General features: G+C 44.4%; 2 protein-coding genes across 5 annotated transcripts in view; one reads left to right on the top strand and one right to left on the bottom strand.

Moving 5' to 3' along the window:
- AP5M1 (adaptor related protein complex 5 subunit mu 1) overlaps positions 1 to 5,919 on the bottom strand; it is a 30,861-nt gene extending 24,942 nt beyond the window's left edge. Inside the window, exons 1-2 of one of the 3 annotated variants that reach the window (XM_040332555.1) lie at positions 5,849 to 5,919; positions 1,527 to 1,641 (exon numbers count right to left, since the gene is read on the bottom strand). In XM_040332555.1, the coding sequence (XP_040188489.1) occupies positions 1,527 to 1,594 (68 nt within the window). In that variant the 5' untranslated portion in view covers positions 1,595 to 1,641; positions 5,849 to 5,919. The other 2 variants (XM_040332554.1, XM_040332557.1) reach the window with 2 other exon arrangements.
- Positions 5,920 to 5,960: 41 nt separating this feature from the next.
- EXOC5 (exocyst complex component 5) overlaps positions 5,961 to 19,310 on the top strand; it is a 48,878-nt gene continuing 35,528 nt past the window's right edge. The window contains exons 1-3 of one of the 2 annotated variants that reach the window (XM_040332552.1): positions 5,961 to 6,102; positions 15,409 to 15,503; positions 18,639 to 18,786. In XM_040332552.1, coding sequence (XP_040188486.1) covers positions 6,076 to 6,102; positions 15,409 to 15,503; positions 18,639 to 18,786 — 270 coding nt within the window. In that variant the 5' untranslated portion in view covers positions 5,961 to 6,075. Of the gene's footprint in view, positions 6,103 to 15,408; positions 15,553 to 18,638; positions 18,787 to 19,310 lie in introns of those variants that run through there. The other variant, XM_040332553.1, reaches the window with a different exon arrangement.

The raw sequence follows: 19,310 nt of genomic DNA, 5'->3' as shown, positions 1-19,310 counted from the left end.
AAACTGGTCCGCGGACCAGTTTCAGCAGACATGTTCGGTCGTGTGTACGAGGCCTTAGATCAAAGGAATGAACTTCTGTCTGTAGATGAGGGTAGTTTAACCACTTAAGCCTTGTACACACGCACGTTTTTTTCGGCAAGAAAGCAGCTGGGAGAGCTTTTTGCCGAGAAAACCGGTCGTGTGTATGGTTTCTCATTGGGAAAACTGCCGGGAATCTCGATAAGAAAAACAGAGAACCTGCTCTCTATTTTTCTTGTCGGGATTCTCGGCAGTGTTTCCTGCCGCTAAAACTGTGCGTGTGTACGAGGCTTGTATGCTTACCTTGTACCCGTGCATGCTCGAAAAGACTTTGCCGCATGCGCAGTAGCATACAAGGGTAGTGTAAGGTGTAGCAAGATGGCGGCGACGGCATCGAATGTGACGTCGTAGTTGATGACATCACCGCATTCTTGCCATTCAAAAGAAGGACGGTTTTTTTGAATTGGCCATGTGTACACAGGGCTAGGCAAGGCTAGCTTGCTGGGAATCCCGTCAGGAAAACCAACGTTTTTTTTTCCCGACAGGGTATTCCCGCCCGTGTGTACAGGGCTTAAAAGACTAAACCTTTTTCTGACACCTGTTGCTTACAAGTTAAAATCAATATTTTCTGCTAGAAAAATACTTCGAACCCCCCAAACATTATGGGCTAGATTCATAAAGCCCGTCGTAGGTTTGTGCAGGCGTAGCGTATCTGAGATACGCTACGCCGCCGTAACTTAGTGAGGCTGGGGCTGGATTCACAAAGAACCTGCGCCCTAAGTTACGGCGGCGTAGCGTACATCTGCCAGCATAAACGCATGCGCCGTCCGTGAATGTATCCCAGTGCGCGGGAACGACGTCCATACTTAACATTTGCTATGCCTCATATAGCAGGTGTAACGTTACGCTGGAAAAAGCCTTACACAAACGACGTAAAAAAATCCACCGGGCGCACATACGTTTCAGAATCGGCGTATCCAGCTCATTTGCATATTCTACGCTGAAATCGACGGCAGCGCCACCTGGCGGCCAGCGTAAATATGCAACTAAGATACGACGGCGTAAGAGACTTACGCCAGTCGGATCTTAGCCTAATTTCGGCGTATCTTGCTTTCTGAATACAGAAAGAAGATACGCCGGCGCAGCTTTGAATTTACGTGGCGTATCAATAGATACACCGGCGTAAATTCTTGCTGAATCTAGCCCTATATATATATTTTTTTTTAGCAGAGACCCTAGAGAATAATATGTCAGTTGCTGCAATATTTTATGTCACACTGTATTTGCGCAGCGGCCTTTCACATAAAAATTTTTGGGAAAAAATACATTTCAATAAATAATAAAAAACTAAACAGTAAAGTTAGCCCAATTTTTTGGGATAATGTGAAAGATGATGTCACGCTGCAAGAATTGTGATCTTTATTCCAATTAATAAAATTGTGATTCTCATTTTGCCCAGAATCGTGTATGTCTACACCAATATATACAGTATTAAATTAAAACATTACCTAGAGAATTTTACTGATCCACATTCTCCTGATTGGCAGCTTAAGATCCACAATCCGCGAACAGGCATTATTGTGTAAGGAATATCCACAAATCATGTATGCTGTACTTGTAACTCTGTAAAAAAAAAAAAGTAAAGAAAGTAGTTTGCATCTTGCAACAATGTTTTTTTCATTTAAAGTGGAACTTTGCAGAAGCGACATAATGGGGTTATTTACTAAAACTGACGCGTGCAAAATCTGGTGCTGATCTGCAAAAAATCAGCTTCAAGATTTTATTGCAAAAGTGTAACCGTTTTCCGGGTTCTAAAAAATTACGTTTTTAAGGGTCTAGAAAAACCGACGTTTTTTTCAACCCGATCATTAAAACGGCCTTGCCTACACATGATCATGAAAAAAAAATGCTCTAGCAAAGCGCTGTGACGTACAACACGTATGACGGCACTATAAAGGGGAAGTTCCATTCGGATGACGCCACCCTTGGGGCTGCTGTTGCTGATTTAGTGTTAGTAAAAGATGATTCACGCTTTTCAGTCTGTTACAGCGTGATGAATGTGCTTACTTCATTACGAACGCTAGTTTTACCAGAACGAGTGCTTCCGTCTTATAACTTGCTTCTGAGCATGCGCTGGTTTTTCACGTCGTTAAAGCCCACACACGACCATTTTTTACAACCTTAAAAACGACAACGTTAAAAACGTGAAAAAATAGAGCATGTTCGAAATTTTTAATGCCCATTTTTTAGATCGTGAAAAATGCTCTGGAGCCCACACACGATTGTTTTTAATGACATTAAAAAAAAATCGTCATTTTTTAGAACCCAAAAAACGGTCGTGTGTACGCAGCATCACTCCACTTTCATGTGGAAAAAATTGCAAATAAAAAATTATTTTGGATTTAGGCCCCGTACACACGACCAAACATGTCTGCTGAAACTGGTCCGCGGGCCAGTTTCAGCAGACATGTTCGTTCGTGTGTAGGCCCGAGCGTGCAGGATTCCAGCAAACATTTGCCCGCCGGGCCTTTTCCCAGCAGGCAAATATTCCTGGACTTGTCATCGACGCGGCGACACCGCGGACACGCCCCGCGTATTGTTTACGTGCGGATTTCTGTACGATGGTTAGTAAAGCCATCGTACAGAAAGCCCCGGGCAGACATGTACGGTGAAAACGGTCCGGTGGACCGGTTTCATCGTACATGTTTGCCCGTGTGTACACGGCCTTATATTCGTAACAAGTACTGTCCGCAATTAGTTTTTTTTTTTTATGCTTTACGTACCTTGTAAACCCGTAACGTAAACCCTCGGAAACCCGTAACTCGTGCGCGCCTACGCAATACGGGGGGCGGGGCCTTATCTGCCGGGGGGAACAGACGTCAATCATCTGGGTGACCTCCCAGATGACAATCCCCCTAGGCATAGAAACGCCTACTCCCGCGGGGAGAAGTAGATTGAAAAAATGGATTACAAGGTACGTACAGCATAAAAAAAAAAACTAATTGCGGACAGTACTTGTTACGAATATAAGGGAGTTGGTCAGATATACATGTTATTGGGGTGAACCTCGGCTTTAAATTAAATAAACGTTATTAAAGTGTAAACTCATATAAAAAAAAAAAAGCACCTGCAAGACAAAGGCATAATGAGCATCGCATTCTAGCTCATGATTTAATACTTACCTTAGGTTGACGCCGTTGCAGCAGTCCCCGTACGTACACTGCTGTGACCGGCGACATGTCTCCCGGAGTTATTTCCGGGTTCGCGGGCTCCGGCGCTGTGATTGGCCGAAGCAGCGATGACTTCACTCCCACGCATGCGTGCGGGAGTCGCCGGTCACAGCACAGGGCCTTAAGAGACGGCACGATCGAGAATTTTTTTCAGTGCGCATTCGCCAATGACATTGGCGCAAGCGTATATGGTAAATATCTCCTAAACGGCGCAGGTTTAGGAGATATTTAGCGGTGCCTTCAGGTAAGCCTTAATCTAGGCTTACCGGTAGGTACAAGTGGTGTAACAGGGTTCACAACCACTTTACCATATGACCGTTACCCATATTCCTCATAACATAACACACAGCTTCTTGTGTACTGACACAGTTATATAAAGCCAACCCAGATACCAAGGATAACTTGCCACACATTTGTGGCAGTGTAGAATTGTGAGTCTGTTACAATTTTGTAGACACTCTGGGGCAGATCCACATACATCTGCGTGGGCGCAGCATATGTGAGATACGCTACGCTGCTGTAACTTACTTTGCTATTCTTTGAATCCTGAAAGAATTTGTGCCGTAAGTTACGGCGGCGTAGGGTATCTCTCGCGGCGTAAAGGCGCGGAATTCAAATGCGGCGAGTAGGGGGCGTGTTTCATTTAAATTAAGCGTGTCCCCGTCCCGAACGAACTGCGCATGCTCCGTCCGTCAAAACTCCCAGGGTGCATTGCTCCAAATGACGTCGCAAGGACGTCATTGTTTTCGACGTGAACGTAAATGGCGTCCAGCCCCATTCACGGACGACTTATGCAAACGACGTAAAATGTTCAAAATTATACGCGGGAACGACGGCCATACTTAACATTGAGTACGCCACCAGATAGCAGCTTTAACTATACGCCGGAAAAAGCCGAACGGAAACGACGTATATAGAATGCGACGGCCGCTCGTACGTTCGTGGATCGTCGGAAATAGCTAATTTGCATACTCGACGCGGATTAGGACGGGAACGCCACCTAGCGGCCGCCGGAAAATTGCATCTACGAGCCGAAGGCGTACGCCTATCGGATCTAACCCAGATACTGTCGTATCTTGTTTTGAGGATTCAAAACAAAGATACGACGCGGGAATTTTGAAATTACGCCGGCGTATCAATAGATACGCCGGCGTACTTTCTTTGTGGATCTACCCCTATAACTTTTGCGCAATATACACTTATTGCAATTTTTTTTTACCAACAATATGTAGAAGAATACATATTGGCCTAAACTGATGAAAAAATCTTTTGGGATATTTATTACAGCAAAAAGTTAAAAATATTGTTGTTTTTTTTCAAAATTGTATTTTTTTGTTTATAGCACAAAAAATAAAAACCGCAGAGGTGATCAGATACCAAAGTAAGCTCTAGGGCCCAGATTCTCAAAGGGCTTATGACGGCGCAACGCCATGTACGCCATCGTAAGTCCTAATCTGGGCCGTCGTATCTATGCGACTGATTCTTAGAATCAGTTACGCATAGATAACCATTAGATCCGACAGGCGTAAGGCTCTTACGCTGTCGGATCTTAAATCCTTTTTTTTTTTTTTATGTTAGGTGTCGCCTCCGTCGCTTTCCCTGGCGAGTATGCAAATTAGCTAGATACACGAATTCCCGAACGTACGCGCGGTTGACGCAGTGAAGTTACGACGTTTACGTTAGGTTTGCGCGGCGTAAAGTTGCCTCTGCTATATGAGGGGCAACTAATGTTAAGTATGGCCGTCGTTCCCGCGTCGAAATTTTAAAATTTACGTTGTTTGCGTAAGTCGTCCGTGAATGGGGCTGGACGCCATTTACATTCATGTTAAAACCAATGACGTCCTTGTGACGTCATTTGGAGCAATGCACCCTGGGATATTTTCCGGACGGCGCATGCGCAGTACGTTCGGCGCGGGAACGCGCTTAATTTAAATGCTCCACGCCCCCTACCCGGCTAATTTGAATTAGGCGGGCTTGCGCCGGGTGATTTACGCTACGCCGCCGCAACTTTACAGGCAAGTTCTTTGTGAATAAAGCACTTGCCTGTAAAACTTGCGGCGGCGTAACGTAAATCAGATACGTTACGCCCGCCGAGTTTTACCGCAATCTACGAGAATCTGGGCCTATTTGTTAGAAAAAAGGATGTCAATATTGTTTGTGTACAGCGTCGTCAGTTAAAGTGACGCAGTGCCGTATCGCAAAAAATGGCCCGGTTATAAAGGCGGTAAAACCTTCCAGGGCTGAAGTGGTTAATCGAAGGTCGATCGTACAGATTGTAAGGAGAATTGTATGGCGAGCCTTACACTGATCCAGAAGCTGCAGCACCATAATACGATCCAGGGCCAGTGAAGTCAGAGCTGCATATTAGCTGAGTGACTCAGAAATCAGTCACATGACACACACATAAACAGGAAGTACAGGGCAGTCCTATGTATGTCTCTCCACACCCGCAGACACAGCAGTGCTACAAGCAGCAGAAGTACCGCAGATAGCCCATAGCAACCTAGTCTCCGAGTTTGCAGCGGATTGGTTGCTATGGAAACAGCGTTCCTATGATACAACCCCCCTTTAGTAATCTAACACCGCTCGCCGCCTCTCACCCCGTACGTGCCCGGCCACGCCCTCTCTGTCTCTGCAGAGCGGACCCCCACTTCCGGTTGGGAAAGGTCAGAGGTCAGCAGCTGTGTGCGCGCCGCTTCCTGTCCCTGTCAGCTCCACTTCCGGTGAGAATGGCAGCAGTGTGATCCCCGCCCGAGCAGTCAATCCATGGGGCCCGGAGCTGAGCGGAGAGCCTGACAACGAGAGCTCTGTGTGTGTGTTTGCCGCTATGGCCGCCACCCCCGACCTGTTCGAGGTAAGCCTGTGTGTCAGTGGGGGGCTGTACACGGAAGACACTGACAGCAGACACTGTGTACACCGATGTCATGGGCTTTCCTCTTCTATGAAGGGCTTGTTTCCTTCTGATCCTCCCTGGATTCCCCACCCACCCACTGACTGAGCATGCATGGAGGGGGCTTTCCACACTTCACTGGCTGCATGCTTGGGACTGTGTTTGTGACTTTGTTATGCATCCTTCCTGTATTGAATTGTATTGTAACTATAATGTCTTCCCTGATGTTGTAAAGTGCTGCGTAAACTGTTGCCGCTATATAAATCCTGTATAATAATAATAATTAACCACATCAACACAGGGCACTTATACACCTTTCAGCACTCTCACATTTTGAATGACAATTGCGCGGTCGTGCGATGTTGTACCCATACAAAATTGTTATCATTTATTTCCCACAAATAGAGCTTTCTTTTGGTGGTATTTGATCACCTCTGAGGTTTTTACTTTTTTCGCTACAAATATAAAAGAACGAATTAAAAAAAAAAGTCTTTCTTAATTTCTGTTACAAAACTTAGTAAATAAGTGTAATTTCTCCTGCATTGATGAGCACTCATGTCAGGTGCCATGCATAGGTGGCACTGATGTACACAGAGTGCCATCCCTGGTGGTCCTGAGTGGGAATCCTTGGGGGTGGGCTGCACTGATAATCGGTCAAACTGCACAGTTCTTGCACTTCTTTCCCTAGGGACATGGGACAGATCAGAGTAGTTCTTACTGGTCAGCACTGGCATGTGACCGCGCTGACCAATCAGGATTTTTTTTTACTTCTTCTGGGGTCCAGTCATCGGCTGTCTTGATTGGTTGGCATATGATGACACAACCCCTGCGCAGGAGTCATTCACCCTGATACACGGGTACAGTGGCAGAACTGTAAAGCAAACTGTGCATGCGCTGCTCATTGTATGCTGTAGAGAGTAGGGTTGCATCGAGACCACTTTTTTAAGAACGAGTACCGATACTTTTTTTTCAAGTACTCGCCAATTCTGATTACCCAAATTTTTTTAAATGTCATGTGAAGGTAGCACTGATAGGTGGAACTGGTATGCTGGCTCTCATAGGTGGCATTTTATGGGCAATGATATGCTGGCTCTGATAGGTGGCATTTATGGGCACTGATATGCTGGCACTGTTATGCTGGCACTGTTAGGTGGCATTTATGGGCACTGATATGCTGGCACTGTTGGGTGGCATTTATGGGCACTGATATGCTGGCTGTTAGGTGGCATTTATGGGCACTGATATGCTGGCTCTGTTAGGTGGCATTTATGGGCACTGATATGCTGGCACTGATAGGTGGCATTTATGGGCACTGATATGCTGGCACTGATAGGTGGCATTTATGGGCACTGATATGCTGGCAAAGACATGCTGGTAGGTAAATTTGATCTCGTCCAAATTGGCCCAGCATATATGTATATATGTGTGTATGACTGTGTGTCCCTAGCGTGTCATGATCCTACGGGGTAAAAATGACCGCACCAGCCAAGCAGATACTGGCTGGAAAAAGCGCCCAGAGGCGATTCAGTTCGCATGCGTTGCGCTATACAAGTCATTCATTCATAGGTGGCATTTATGGGCACTGATATGCTGGCTCTGTTAGGTGGCATTTATGGGCACTGATATGCTGGCTCTGTTAGGTGGCATTTATGGGCACTGATAGGTGGCATTTATGGGCACTGATATGCTGGCACTGATAGGTGGCATTTATGGGCACTGATATGCTGGCACTGATCGGTTGCATTTATGGGCACTGATATGCTGGCACTGATAGGTGGCATTTATGGGACTGATATGCTGGCTCTGATAGGTGGCATTTATGCACACAAAACATTCTCCTGCGCTCTGGTGTTTTCCTGCTATAGGGCAACAACATCCAGTTTCAGTGTAAAGTCTAAAATCTTGCAGCCCTCCTCAGAATAACGGGAATTCATGAAGCTATAAAAGAAAAGGGAGGGCGCACCGACCTAGTGCATTATCACTTAAAGGGATTTTATTAGATAAATTAAAACAATGATCATACTCGCAAACAGAGTTGAAAGACAGCGCTTATCAGACAATTGAACTGGTATACAGTATCATCCAGCGACCACAGTAACAACACGGATCAGATGGCATCAGACCGGCATCTATGGCTTACGCGTTTCAGAGGCGTGATTTTATTAAATGCACAAAACACATTTAAAATCTATGACCATAGATTTTTTTTCCACAAGAAATATGACCATAGATTTTAAATGTGTTTTGTGTATTAAATAAAATCATTTTGTAATTTTTATGGATAAAAGACATGTTCTTTCTCATCACTACCACAATCCCAATGTGCTGGTAAAGCACCGCTAAGACCCTAACGTTTTAGGGCGTTTTTGTGTGAAAGGGTAAGGCGTTTTTTCAGCGCTTTTCAATTCATTTCAATGGAGAGGGGCGTTTTTGGAGCGTTTTTTTCAGTGCCCAAAAGCTCCTCCAAAGATGCTGCTTGCAGGACTTTTCTCAACGCCCCGCCAGTGCAACGCCTAAGTGTGAAAGGGTAAGGCGTTTTTACAGCGCTTTTCAATTCATTTCAATGGAGAGGGGCGTTTAACGTTTTTTTCAGCTCCCAAAAGCTGCTCCAAAGATGCTGCTTGCAGGACTCGGTGTGAAAGGGTCCATTGAGATGCATTGAGAGCGTTTTATGAGCGCTATTTTTAACGCTAAAACGCTGTAAAAACGCTTCAGTGTGAAAGGGGTGTTAAACATACTTAAAGTGGAATTTCATCTTGAAGGGGAAGTTCTGCTTCATTCCCCCCCCCTTACATTTTTGGTGTGAGGGGGTCATACCTAATTTTGACAGATACCTGCTCCCATTTGCTTCAACAATTCCTCCATAAGTTCTCCCCCTTTCCCCCCCGGGCACAACCTTCTGTGACACGTCATAGGTCCCATAAGGTGACAGGACCCTTCACAAAATGCAGCGCTGCTCTCTGGCTGTGCAGCTATGAGGAATCGCACCCAGCTTCCTACAGTAAACATGCCAGGGACCCGAAGAACCGGCCCGGGTGAGGGCGGTGCTGGATCTTTGGACAGGTGAGTGTCCTTTTTATTAAAAAGTCAATGGCTACAGTATTTGTAGATGCTGACTTTTAAACAAACAGGCTGAAGCTCTTTGTTAAGTGTTAGCTGGAGCCAAGTTTTACATTGAAAGTCACTAATGTAAAGTCCATGTTAACCACTTAAAGCGGGAGTTCACCCATTTAAAAAAAAAAAAAAAATCTCCCCTTAGCTTCCTGCTCGTTCGGTCTAGGGGAATCGGCTATTTATATTAAAATAGGTGCAGTACTTACCCGTTTTCGAGCTGTATCTTCTTCCGTCGCTTCCGGGTATGGGTCTTCGGGAGCGGGCGTTCCTTCTTGATTGACATTCTTCCGAGAGGCTTCCGACGGTCGCATCCATCGCGTCACTCGTAGCCGAAAGAAGCCGAACGTCGGTGCGGCTCTATACTGCGCCTGCGCACCGACGTTCGGCTTCTTTCGGAAAATCGTGACGCGATGGATGCGACCGTCGGAAGCCTCTCGGAAACCTGTCAATCAAGAAGGACCGCCCATTCCCGAAGCCCATACCCGGAAGCGACGGAGAGGATGCGTCTCGTAAACGGGTAAGTACTGCACCTATTTTAAAATAAATTGCCGATTCCCCTAGTAATAACGAGCAGGAAGCGAAGGGGGAAAAGTGCCCTCTAAGGGTGAACCCCCGCTTTAACCCCCGGACCATATTGCTGCCCAAAGACCTTTTTGCAATTCGGGACTGCGTCACTTTAACAGACAATTGCGCGGTCGTGCGACGTGGCTCCCAAACAAAATTGGCGTCCTTTTTTTCCCACAAATAGAGCTTTCTTTTGGTGGTATTTGATCACCTCTGCGTTTTTTATTTTTTGCGCTATAAACAAAAATAGAGAGACCATTTTGAAAAAAATGAATATTTTTTACTTTTTGCTATAATAAATATCCCCCAAAAATATATAAAAAAAACAATTTTTTTCCTCAGTTTAGGCCGAAACGTATTCTTCTACCTATTTTTCGTAAAAAAAAAATCGCAATAAGCGTTTATTGATTGGTTTGCGCAAAAGTTATAGCGTTTACAAAATAGGGGATATTTTTATGTCATTTTTATTAATATATTTTTTTTACTAGTAATGGCAGCGATTTTTTTTTTCGGTATTGCGACATTATGGCGGACACTTCGGACACTTTTGAAACATTTTTGGGACCATTGGCATTTTTATAGCGATCAGTGCTATAAAAATGCATTGGATTACTATAAAAATGCCACTGGCAGTGAAGGGGTTAACACTAGGGGGGCGGGGAAGGGGTTAAGTATGTCCCTTGTGTGTTCTTACTGTGGGGGGGGGGGGGTGGCCTCACTAGGGGAAACACTGATCCTCTGTTCATACATTGTATGAACAGAAGATCAGCGTTTCCCCCGCTGACAGGACCGGGAGCTGTGTGTTTACACACACAGCTCCCGGTCCCCGCTCTGTAACGAGCGATCGCGTGTGCACACGCACGGGAGTCGGGGCGAGCGGGGGGCGCGCGCGCGCCCCTAGTGGCGGCTGAGAGAGAGGACGTTATACTACGTGCTCTTGCCCAGCAGAGCCAACTTGCCGACGTAGAACGGCGGTGCGCGGTCGGCAAGTGGTTAATTACTATTCCATCTAACACTGGACTGACAATGCTGCTGTCCAAGGCTGGCTACCTTTCTCCTCCATAGATTCAGTGGAGGAGTGAATGTAGTCGCCCACAAAAAAGGAGGTGTGTTACTTGCAGATAACCAGTTCATTTTGAATTGGCTAAAATCACACCGCATCGCACCAAAGATGTGCATGCAGCACACTGCGGTTGGGGGGGGGTTGTTTTGCACAGACACCCGCTGTACTAGGGTAGTGCAATTTAAATGCAGTGCAGGAAATGCGCACGGATCACAGCATTTCCTGCACCTCATCAGTGTGAACCTACTCTAAAAGTTTTATGTGGAAATGGTGAGGGACAATTTTCTGCTGTATGGGCAGAGCAGAGAATCTCTGGAGCCATGGTGCTTTACAGTTGGTGGACCATTTTGAGTCTTTTGTAGTGTTATCAGTGTTGGAATAATGTGTAACTTGGAGCTGTCACAAGTACAGAACAATGGCTGTGAAAACAAGGGACACATTGTAGCATTTAGTACAATTAAAACTACAGGGAATGAATATTGCCATTGTTTCATTATTGGTAATATCACATATGGGGTTTGTTTTAGTAAATCTTTATTATAATGCAAATTTCATCAAAGCTACCAACCCTGGCATTGCTTTGTAGGACCCCGACTAGCCTCCAGGAGAGGCCAGTGGGTCATGTCAATTCTCTTTACCTAGTGTAGTTTTACTTGGTATATGTTGGCACGTCCCCACCCGCCACTTGCCGGTGTTTCTGAGGCTTACCGTTTTCTCCGGTTCACCCGAGAAACGATCCGACGGTGCGGCCAGCTGCTCCCATAGGCCATCAATGAGTAGAAACAATGTGCATAAAAAAGTGCATCCACGAAAGTATCCGATAATCTGGAAATAAGTATGTGTATATAATCAGTCTTTAACACAGCAGAATTGTTAAAGATCTTTTGCTTTTAAAGGTAAAGAAGAGATTTGGTGTCTTTTTGACCCTAGATCTCTCCATAAAGTGAACCCTGTCATGCTTATTTCTATTACAAGGGATGTTTACAACTCGGATTGCGATCTACCCGTCGGATTGCGATCTACCCGTCGGATTGCGATCTACCCGTCGGATTGCGATCTACCCGTCGGATTGCGATCTACCCGTCGGATTGCGTTCTACCCGTCGGATTGCGATCTACCCGTCGGATTGCGATCTACCCGTCGGATTGCGATCTACCCGTCGGATTGCGATCTACCCGTCGGATTGCGATCTACCCGTCGGATTGCGATCTACCCGTCGGATTGCGATCTACCCATCGATCATGAGAGGGTGACCAGTAGCTCTTGTATCTGCAGTGCCGACACCGCTGTCAATACAACTCCTTCCTGAGGAGAGCAGCACACATAAGCAGCCAGCAAGGCTTCTTTTTTGTAAAATGCAATATAGCTACCTGGAGGTAATCTGTACATGTAATTTTCCTGCTTCTGTGATTTGATTATTGATTTTCTCAGAAGTCTGCACTGAGATACAAGTCAGATTTTTGGCATCCCCTGTAACAAAATGTAAATGGTATTGCGTCTAAAGAGGTGCAGACCCTGGAACTTTCCTCATTAGAGCCCTGCAAGTGCAGCAGTTAATTGATGATGATGAAATATATTGCATGTATATTCATTTAGCACATAGGCACAGACAAACGGCTATTTCTTCAGAAAAACAAAAGGTATCTGCAAAATAGTTTTTTAAAGTCCTTGTAATGTACATAGATCACCCGGGGGAATGCTTTTTTTTTTTTTCTCTCAACAAAAGTAGAGTTACTCTTTAATGTGGAATACAAGATACAATCTTTATTCTTTTGCAGCTACAGCCATTGGCAACGCTGCAGTATCAGGCATAGTTACAGATGATATTTCTCATGGAAAATATAAGGAAGTAACATTTTTTCCTATTTCCCGGTCACCATGTCATGTCGTGTTTTCCTGCGCAGTTGCACATGACCAGAACCAACTAAGAATGTATTGTGCCTGCTAGGAACTGTCCACTCGGAGGACTGCAAAGTATCACAGAAGGAGCGTTCATATAGAACAATTTATATGGTTTTATCACCCAGTCATCGTGACTCATATTTTATGTCATGCTTGATGGCTCAAGACTGCCTAGCTCTATTGTGATTTGTAGTGTCCAATACCTATCACTATGTATTTGTAGTGTGTAATACATCATGTTCTTTAAAGCCGAACAACAGGATATACAAATATTGCCTAAATACAAGAAGTATGTAGGCTTACTTGAATCTTGTAAAATAAACAGTAAAAAGAGAAAAATTGAAACTAATATAGTCCCAAAGTCCAATGTGAAACTGTAGCAGCGCTACTTCCAAACCACCGCTTGAAAGACTTCTATATGCCACATATAGGAAAACAATGATAGTGCAGATGGACAAAATGTCAGAAGTAATCCTATAGAGTGCTCCTTTCACCAAGGGGGGGGGGGGTCGATCACCACGTGGGGGGATTTTACTCCCCTTTTGGGGATGCACTCACCACAATGTAAAGACAAAGAGGCCTGGAATATTTATCCACATTTATCCTGGGAATTGCACTCTCCACCGGCTGGTTAACTTGCTTGGTCAAACCGCAATCGCATATAATGGCAATAGACTCGTATAGTGTGATATCATTTAAACAAGTTTATTAAGCCCCATAGGTACCCCCATATAAAATGCGCGTGCCACAACATTAACAATCTCAAGCGTAAAGTATTCGTACTGTGCCTGTGTGTCTCTCCTCGCCATGACAGCAAAGCCGCTCGTGTTTTTCTTTCCTGTTCCTGGTCCCGGAGGCTCCACAGTGTCTCTGGTCAATCGATAGGGGTCACGCACTGACGCGTTTCGTCATTGGCTGACTTCGTCTGAGGGCGTGATTCAACCTATCGTCGACCAATTATAAATGCACGCCTGTAGAATGCCTATCGCATGCTCATTGGCTCATCTCCGGTCACGTGTGCGCCTTTCTTACGCAGGCGCACTCGTACCATTGACACCTATACCAGGCTGTGGGCGGATGTCAGTGGAGCCGTCATCTGCCGCGCAGACGCTCTGAGGCCGCTGCCAGACTGAGGGCTTTATTTCCTTCTTTCAGATTTGTACAGTAATCCAGTGTGAAAACTGGTCCTGTCTCCGCCTCCTCCTGTAGTTTTCTTCAGCCAACCTGTAGTGGATGGAGCCTGCTGGGTCTCTCTCACAGCTCTGCTCTCTACACAGGCTATATACAGCATAGTGATAATGTCACTGCTACTTTTATAAAGTAATATCTGGGTTTGTGTAAGAATTTTGTACATATATGTGGATTTATAGTCTTTGTGGCTATTGAGAAATAGATCTAAACTGGACCTTCAGTCTTTTTTTTCTATCTTTTTATTTTATTTATTTTTTTCAGCTTTAAAATCTTCTGCTATTGCTATTGAATTTTTTTTTTTAGGCACAAAATACCTTATATAGCCCACTTCCTATTTCTTGTCTGGTCATTAGCCTAGGCTTATGACATTATGCACAGCTCTCTCACTCACTTTTGTGAGAGTTTGCCAGGAAGGGAAGGGGGTGAGTCATACAAATGCCAATGAGAGCTGCAGAGCTGGAGGTAAATCCAGGAAGTGAACAGGCAGCAGCTTCAGCTGCCCACAGTTAAAATGGTTGCAGCCAGACTCAATGGAGGGGTTTTTCTGCAGCATATTAGGCAAGTACAGAATCGCAGTATATATGAAATATTATGCAAAGTGGTTGGAGGGAAGCTTCAGAATGGCAAAGATGTTTTTATTACAAATTATGTAAGCAGACCTCGTAATAATTTTTTGTGGCCGGAGCTGTTACCACTTGGCAGACAGTTTATAGACTTGCTCCCGAAATCAAAAGCAGACACCCTAAGTTACCTGCATATCCCTTTCTATATAAGTGTCTGTGTTGGCCCTGAATCCAAAAGAGTTACGCTTTTTTTTTTTTTTTTTTCTTTTACACTTCCTATCTTTGTAGAGATCTGACCTGCATCTTCCTATTGGCCAGTCACTGTGGTACACATCCTTACTGGCCAATAGGCTGGTGCAGGAGAGTGGGGGTCGGCTCTCCAAACAAATGGGAAGAATTACAATTTTCATATAATGCCAATGCTGAGCCTGGAGTTTGGCTTTTAACATGCGCTCATTGCGCTGTTCATATTAAAGGGTACTTGTCAGCATAGAATATAATGGCTGCCACTGCTCTCCTGGTTTTTAAATGTACAGATTCCTGGGCTGTCATATTAATTCTTACTTCACTGCTTAGTGAGGCATGACCCATCGCAAATATGCAGATCAGAAATTGTGGCTTCATTGCTAACATTGTTTTAACAAGTATCTGTTGTCCTTACATGTGAAGCAAGGATAAGAATGCAGGCGTTTGCACCTCCTTTTAAAAAAGAAAAAAAAACAGCAATGGTGGTTACCATATTTCTGTCTCTCGAGGTTCCCTTTAACACTCAAAACAACAAAAAAAAACCTTCTTTCTGTCTATGCCTAGGAATACACACTGTTTTTAGCCACAGAATGACAATGAAGTGACTTCCTGTGTTTGTATTTTCAGGAACCGTTTGTAGCAGATGAATATATCGAGCGACTGGCATGGCGAACACCCGGAGGAGGATCCAGAGGAGGAGCGGAGTCATTCGATCCTAAAAAGTGGGTGTCTTATAATGTGAGGCACACTTTCTGTACAGCAGCTAGTCAGGTGACTTCTACATCTTTAAAAATGGAACACTAATTGAATTGGTTTTAGTTGGGTTTCCTCTTTCAGCCTCTCTATTACAGATTTAAAAAGCAAACCTCAGATGAGAAGCCTTATGCCGCGTACACACGATCATTTTTCAGCTTGTAAAAAACAAAGTTTTTCAGACTCTAGAAAAAACTATTTTTTTTCCAACTTCATCATTAAAGTGACGTTGCCCACACACGATCATTAAAAAAAAAAATGCTCTAGCAAAGCGCGGTGAAGTACAACACGTACGACTGCACTATAAAGGGGAAGTTCCATGCGGATGACGCCACCCTTTGGGCTGCTTTAGCTGATTTTGTGTTGGTAAAAGACGATTCGCGCTTTTTTGTCTGTTACAGCGTGATGAATGTGCTTACTCCATTACGAACTGTAGTTTTACCAGAATGAGCGCTCCCGTCTCATAACTTGCTTCTGAGCATGCGCGGGTTTTTCGCGTCTAAGCCCACACACGATCGTTTTTTACAACCCGAAAAACAACATAGTTTAAAACGTCGTTAAAAAATGCAGCATGTTCAAATTTTTTTTTTGTCGTTTTTCAGAACCCGAAAAATGATGTGAAGCCCACACACAATCATTATAAATGACATTTTTAAAAAACATAGTTTTTTACAAGACAAAAAATGATTGTGTGTACGCGGCATTAGCTTGAGGTTGTAAGTGCACAATAAAGATGCATAGCTTGAGACTCTTCAGATCTATAATCAGAAGTTACAAGTTTCTGAAAGATGTTGCTCAGCCTAGGCCCTGCCAAAGATAGATAAATGTTGCATTCTGCTCTGGGGTGTTTTTTTTTTTTCCTTTCTTTGTGCACTTTTTTAGAAGGCGAATCATTAAGGGAAACATATTATTGAAATGATTTTGTTTTACATATTAAAGCGAGGTTCACACAAAAAGTGAACCTCCGCTTTTTGGATCTCTCCCCCCTCCGGTGTCACATTTGACACCTTTCAGGGGGAGGGGGGTGCAAATACCTGTCTGAGACAGGTATTTGCACCACTTCCGGGTTCGGATCCCCGCAGGGAATCCAGCCTGGCACGTCACCCCCCCCCCCCCCCCCGCAGTCTTCTGGGAAACACTGTTCCCAGGAGAGAGCGGGGACCAGTGACGGCGCAATGCCGTATTTGTAGCGGCTGGCTTTTAAAAAAAACTAATTCGGCCGAACCTCCCCTTTAAAGCAGAACTCATGCCTTCCCTGTAGTCCTGCACAGTTGAACTGAAAAAGCTTTCTCTGATTTCACAACACACTGCAAGCTTCTTAGTGTACATCAGAAGTTACTAGATAGAAATTTGATAGTGACCATCTAATTTCTGGGCTGGAGGAAGCCCAGAATTATCTAACCCACCCCTTTTTTTTTTCATTGCATTTCAACCATGGAGGCTCAGAATCGCATGTGGGCATTACCAATGGTATTCTGTGTGCAAATCCAGCCTGCCTGTGAATGCCCACCCCTCCAAACTGCCCCCCCCCCCATCAAGGCATTTACAATATTCCTAGTACCTATAAAAAGTATAAGGGGCACCACATCCAATCTCTTTAATACAGAAAACCCCCGAAAAATGTGTTGATCTTTGATCACTGGAGGGTACCGGGAATGTCCAGGTAGCAGGGTGCTGTGATTTCAAAATCTGGTATATAATCTAAAAGGAAATCTTTTATTAAAAATGTTTATTTTTTTTAAAAAAAAGCGTTTTGACCAAGGGGAAAGAATTTTGGAAGAAAAAGTATAATTGGCTTAAAATTCAGTTATAAGACATTTTTGGTTTGGCGTGTTCAGTGCAGATTTCCCCTCACTACTGGTCTCCGAAACCTTTTTATCACTGTGACAAGTGAGGGAAAAACACACAGAAGTCTTCTATTCCTCTATCCAAAACTTGAAAGGAAATTCCTGCACATGCAAACTTAGCCCATATCACTTGGCCTCTTCAAACCTAGTCTGAAATTTTCAAGTGATATTAAAGGCAGATATTTTTTAATAACAAACATGTTATATTCACTTGCTCTGTGTAGTGGTTTTGCACACAGCAGACCTGATTCTCTTCTTTTTGGGTTCCCCACCGGCGGTCCTGGCACCTCCCCTCCTGCCAAGTGCCCCCACAGTAAGCAGCTTGCTATGGAAGCACCAAAGCTGGCTCGCTTCTGAGCCGCTTCTCTGTGTGCCCATTCACACACTGAGTGTAGCTCGGGCCCACCCCACTCTCTCTCATTCACTCACTGGCTGTGATTGACAGTGGCTCCCGCTGCTGTCTCAGCCAATTAGGAGGAAGAGTTCTGGGAGAGCCCCTGTTCTCGTGCACATCGCTAGTTCGAGATGGGGCTCGGGTAATTATTGGGGGGACTGCATGAAGGTAAAAAAAACCTTGAGTCTTTAGAACCACTTTAATTCTCACATTAACCCATCCCTTTAATTGTTAAAGGGGTTGTAAAGGTACAATTTGTTTTTTTTTCCTAAATAGCTTCCTTTACCTTAGTGCAGTCCTCCTTCACTTACCTCATCCTTCAATTTTGCTTTTAAATGTCCTTATTTCTTCTGAGAAATCCTCACTTCCTGTTCTTCTGTCTGTGACTCCACACAGTAATGCAAGGCTTTCTCCCTGGTGTGGAGTGTCGTGCTCGCCCCTCCCTTGAACTACAGGAGAGTCAGTAAACTCTCTACAGTGCAGATAGAAGGAGCTGTGTGTTAGTGGAAGTCCTCTTCCAAGTACACCTAGAACCTTACCACTAGTAACACCAACCATTCTGCAGACCTAACCAATTGCAGGTTGGTTGCCCCCATAGCAGTTTGTCTCCTTTCCCCCCCCCCCAAAGATAGTATTCTCAGTTACAGGTAACATGTAAAGTTGGGCAACCCAATTCTCAATAAATCTCTACAGTAAGCTAATGGAGAATGTAATCCTTGGATAGGGGAGAAGGTGTTCTGTGATCAGTGAAGTGAAAAATGAGCTTTGATTGGTTGCTGTGAATTACTGTTCTCTTTGTGCTATGCTTCTTTTCCCCTAATTATAAGGGCCCAGTTATGTTGATTGATATTACACTTTTGCAGATTATTGGACCAATTTGTGAACCACATTGAAGAGCTGAAGTTAATGGATGAGCGAATTCAGAGGAAGGTAGAGAAATTAGAGCATCAGTGCCAGAAAGAAGCTAAAGAATTTGCCCGAAAAGTGCAAGAATTGCAGAAAAGCAACCAGGTAAGCAGGAAGCTTACTCTTTCCAAATGAAATTGGTGTTTATATCCATTATTGGTTAGGTGAGTCAAAAGGTAGTTCTTTATAAATGGGACCTGTGGAGCAAGGCACAGCCTTTCCATCATTGATGTAACTGTAAAGGAGTTTGTTGACTGGTGGTTCTAGTTCTTGGATCGTATGATCTAATGTTATTCAATAAAGACCTCTTCTGTTTAAAAAAACTGGTTCTAAAACCACAGTTTGTATGGAAAAGTAGAACTATGAACTACTGAGGATCACACCCCCTGTCAGTTTTTTGCCATCTGTGTCTCATTGTAGAGATTTCCCTTCACTTCCTGTCCTATAGCCAAACACAGGAAATCTGTGCAAATTAAGGGAAAATCTCTTGGAGCCCCCAGGTCATCAGTGTCCCCATTGGAAGATTTCCCCTCCTATTACTTTTTTCGGAAACTGGTGAGGCGCATTATGCGCCGGGGGGGAAGCTTTTGTCATCACGTCAATCACTTAGTCTCTGAATAGGAACGCCC

Source organism: Rana temporaria, chromosome 13 (assembly GCF_905171775.1).
Source record: "Rana temporaria chromosome 13, aRanTem1.1, whole genome shotgun sequence".
Taxonomy (NCBI): Eukaryota; Metazoa; Chordata; class Amphibia; order Anura; family Ranidae; genus Rana; species Rana temporaria.
This window is presented reverse-complemented; position numbering and strand designations above follow the sequence as displayed.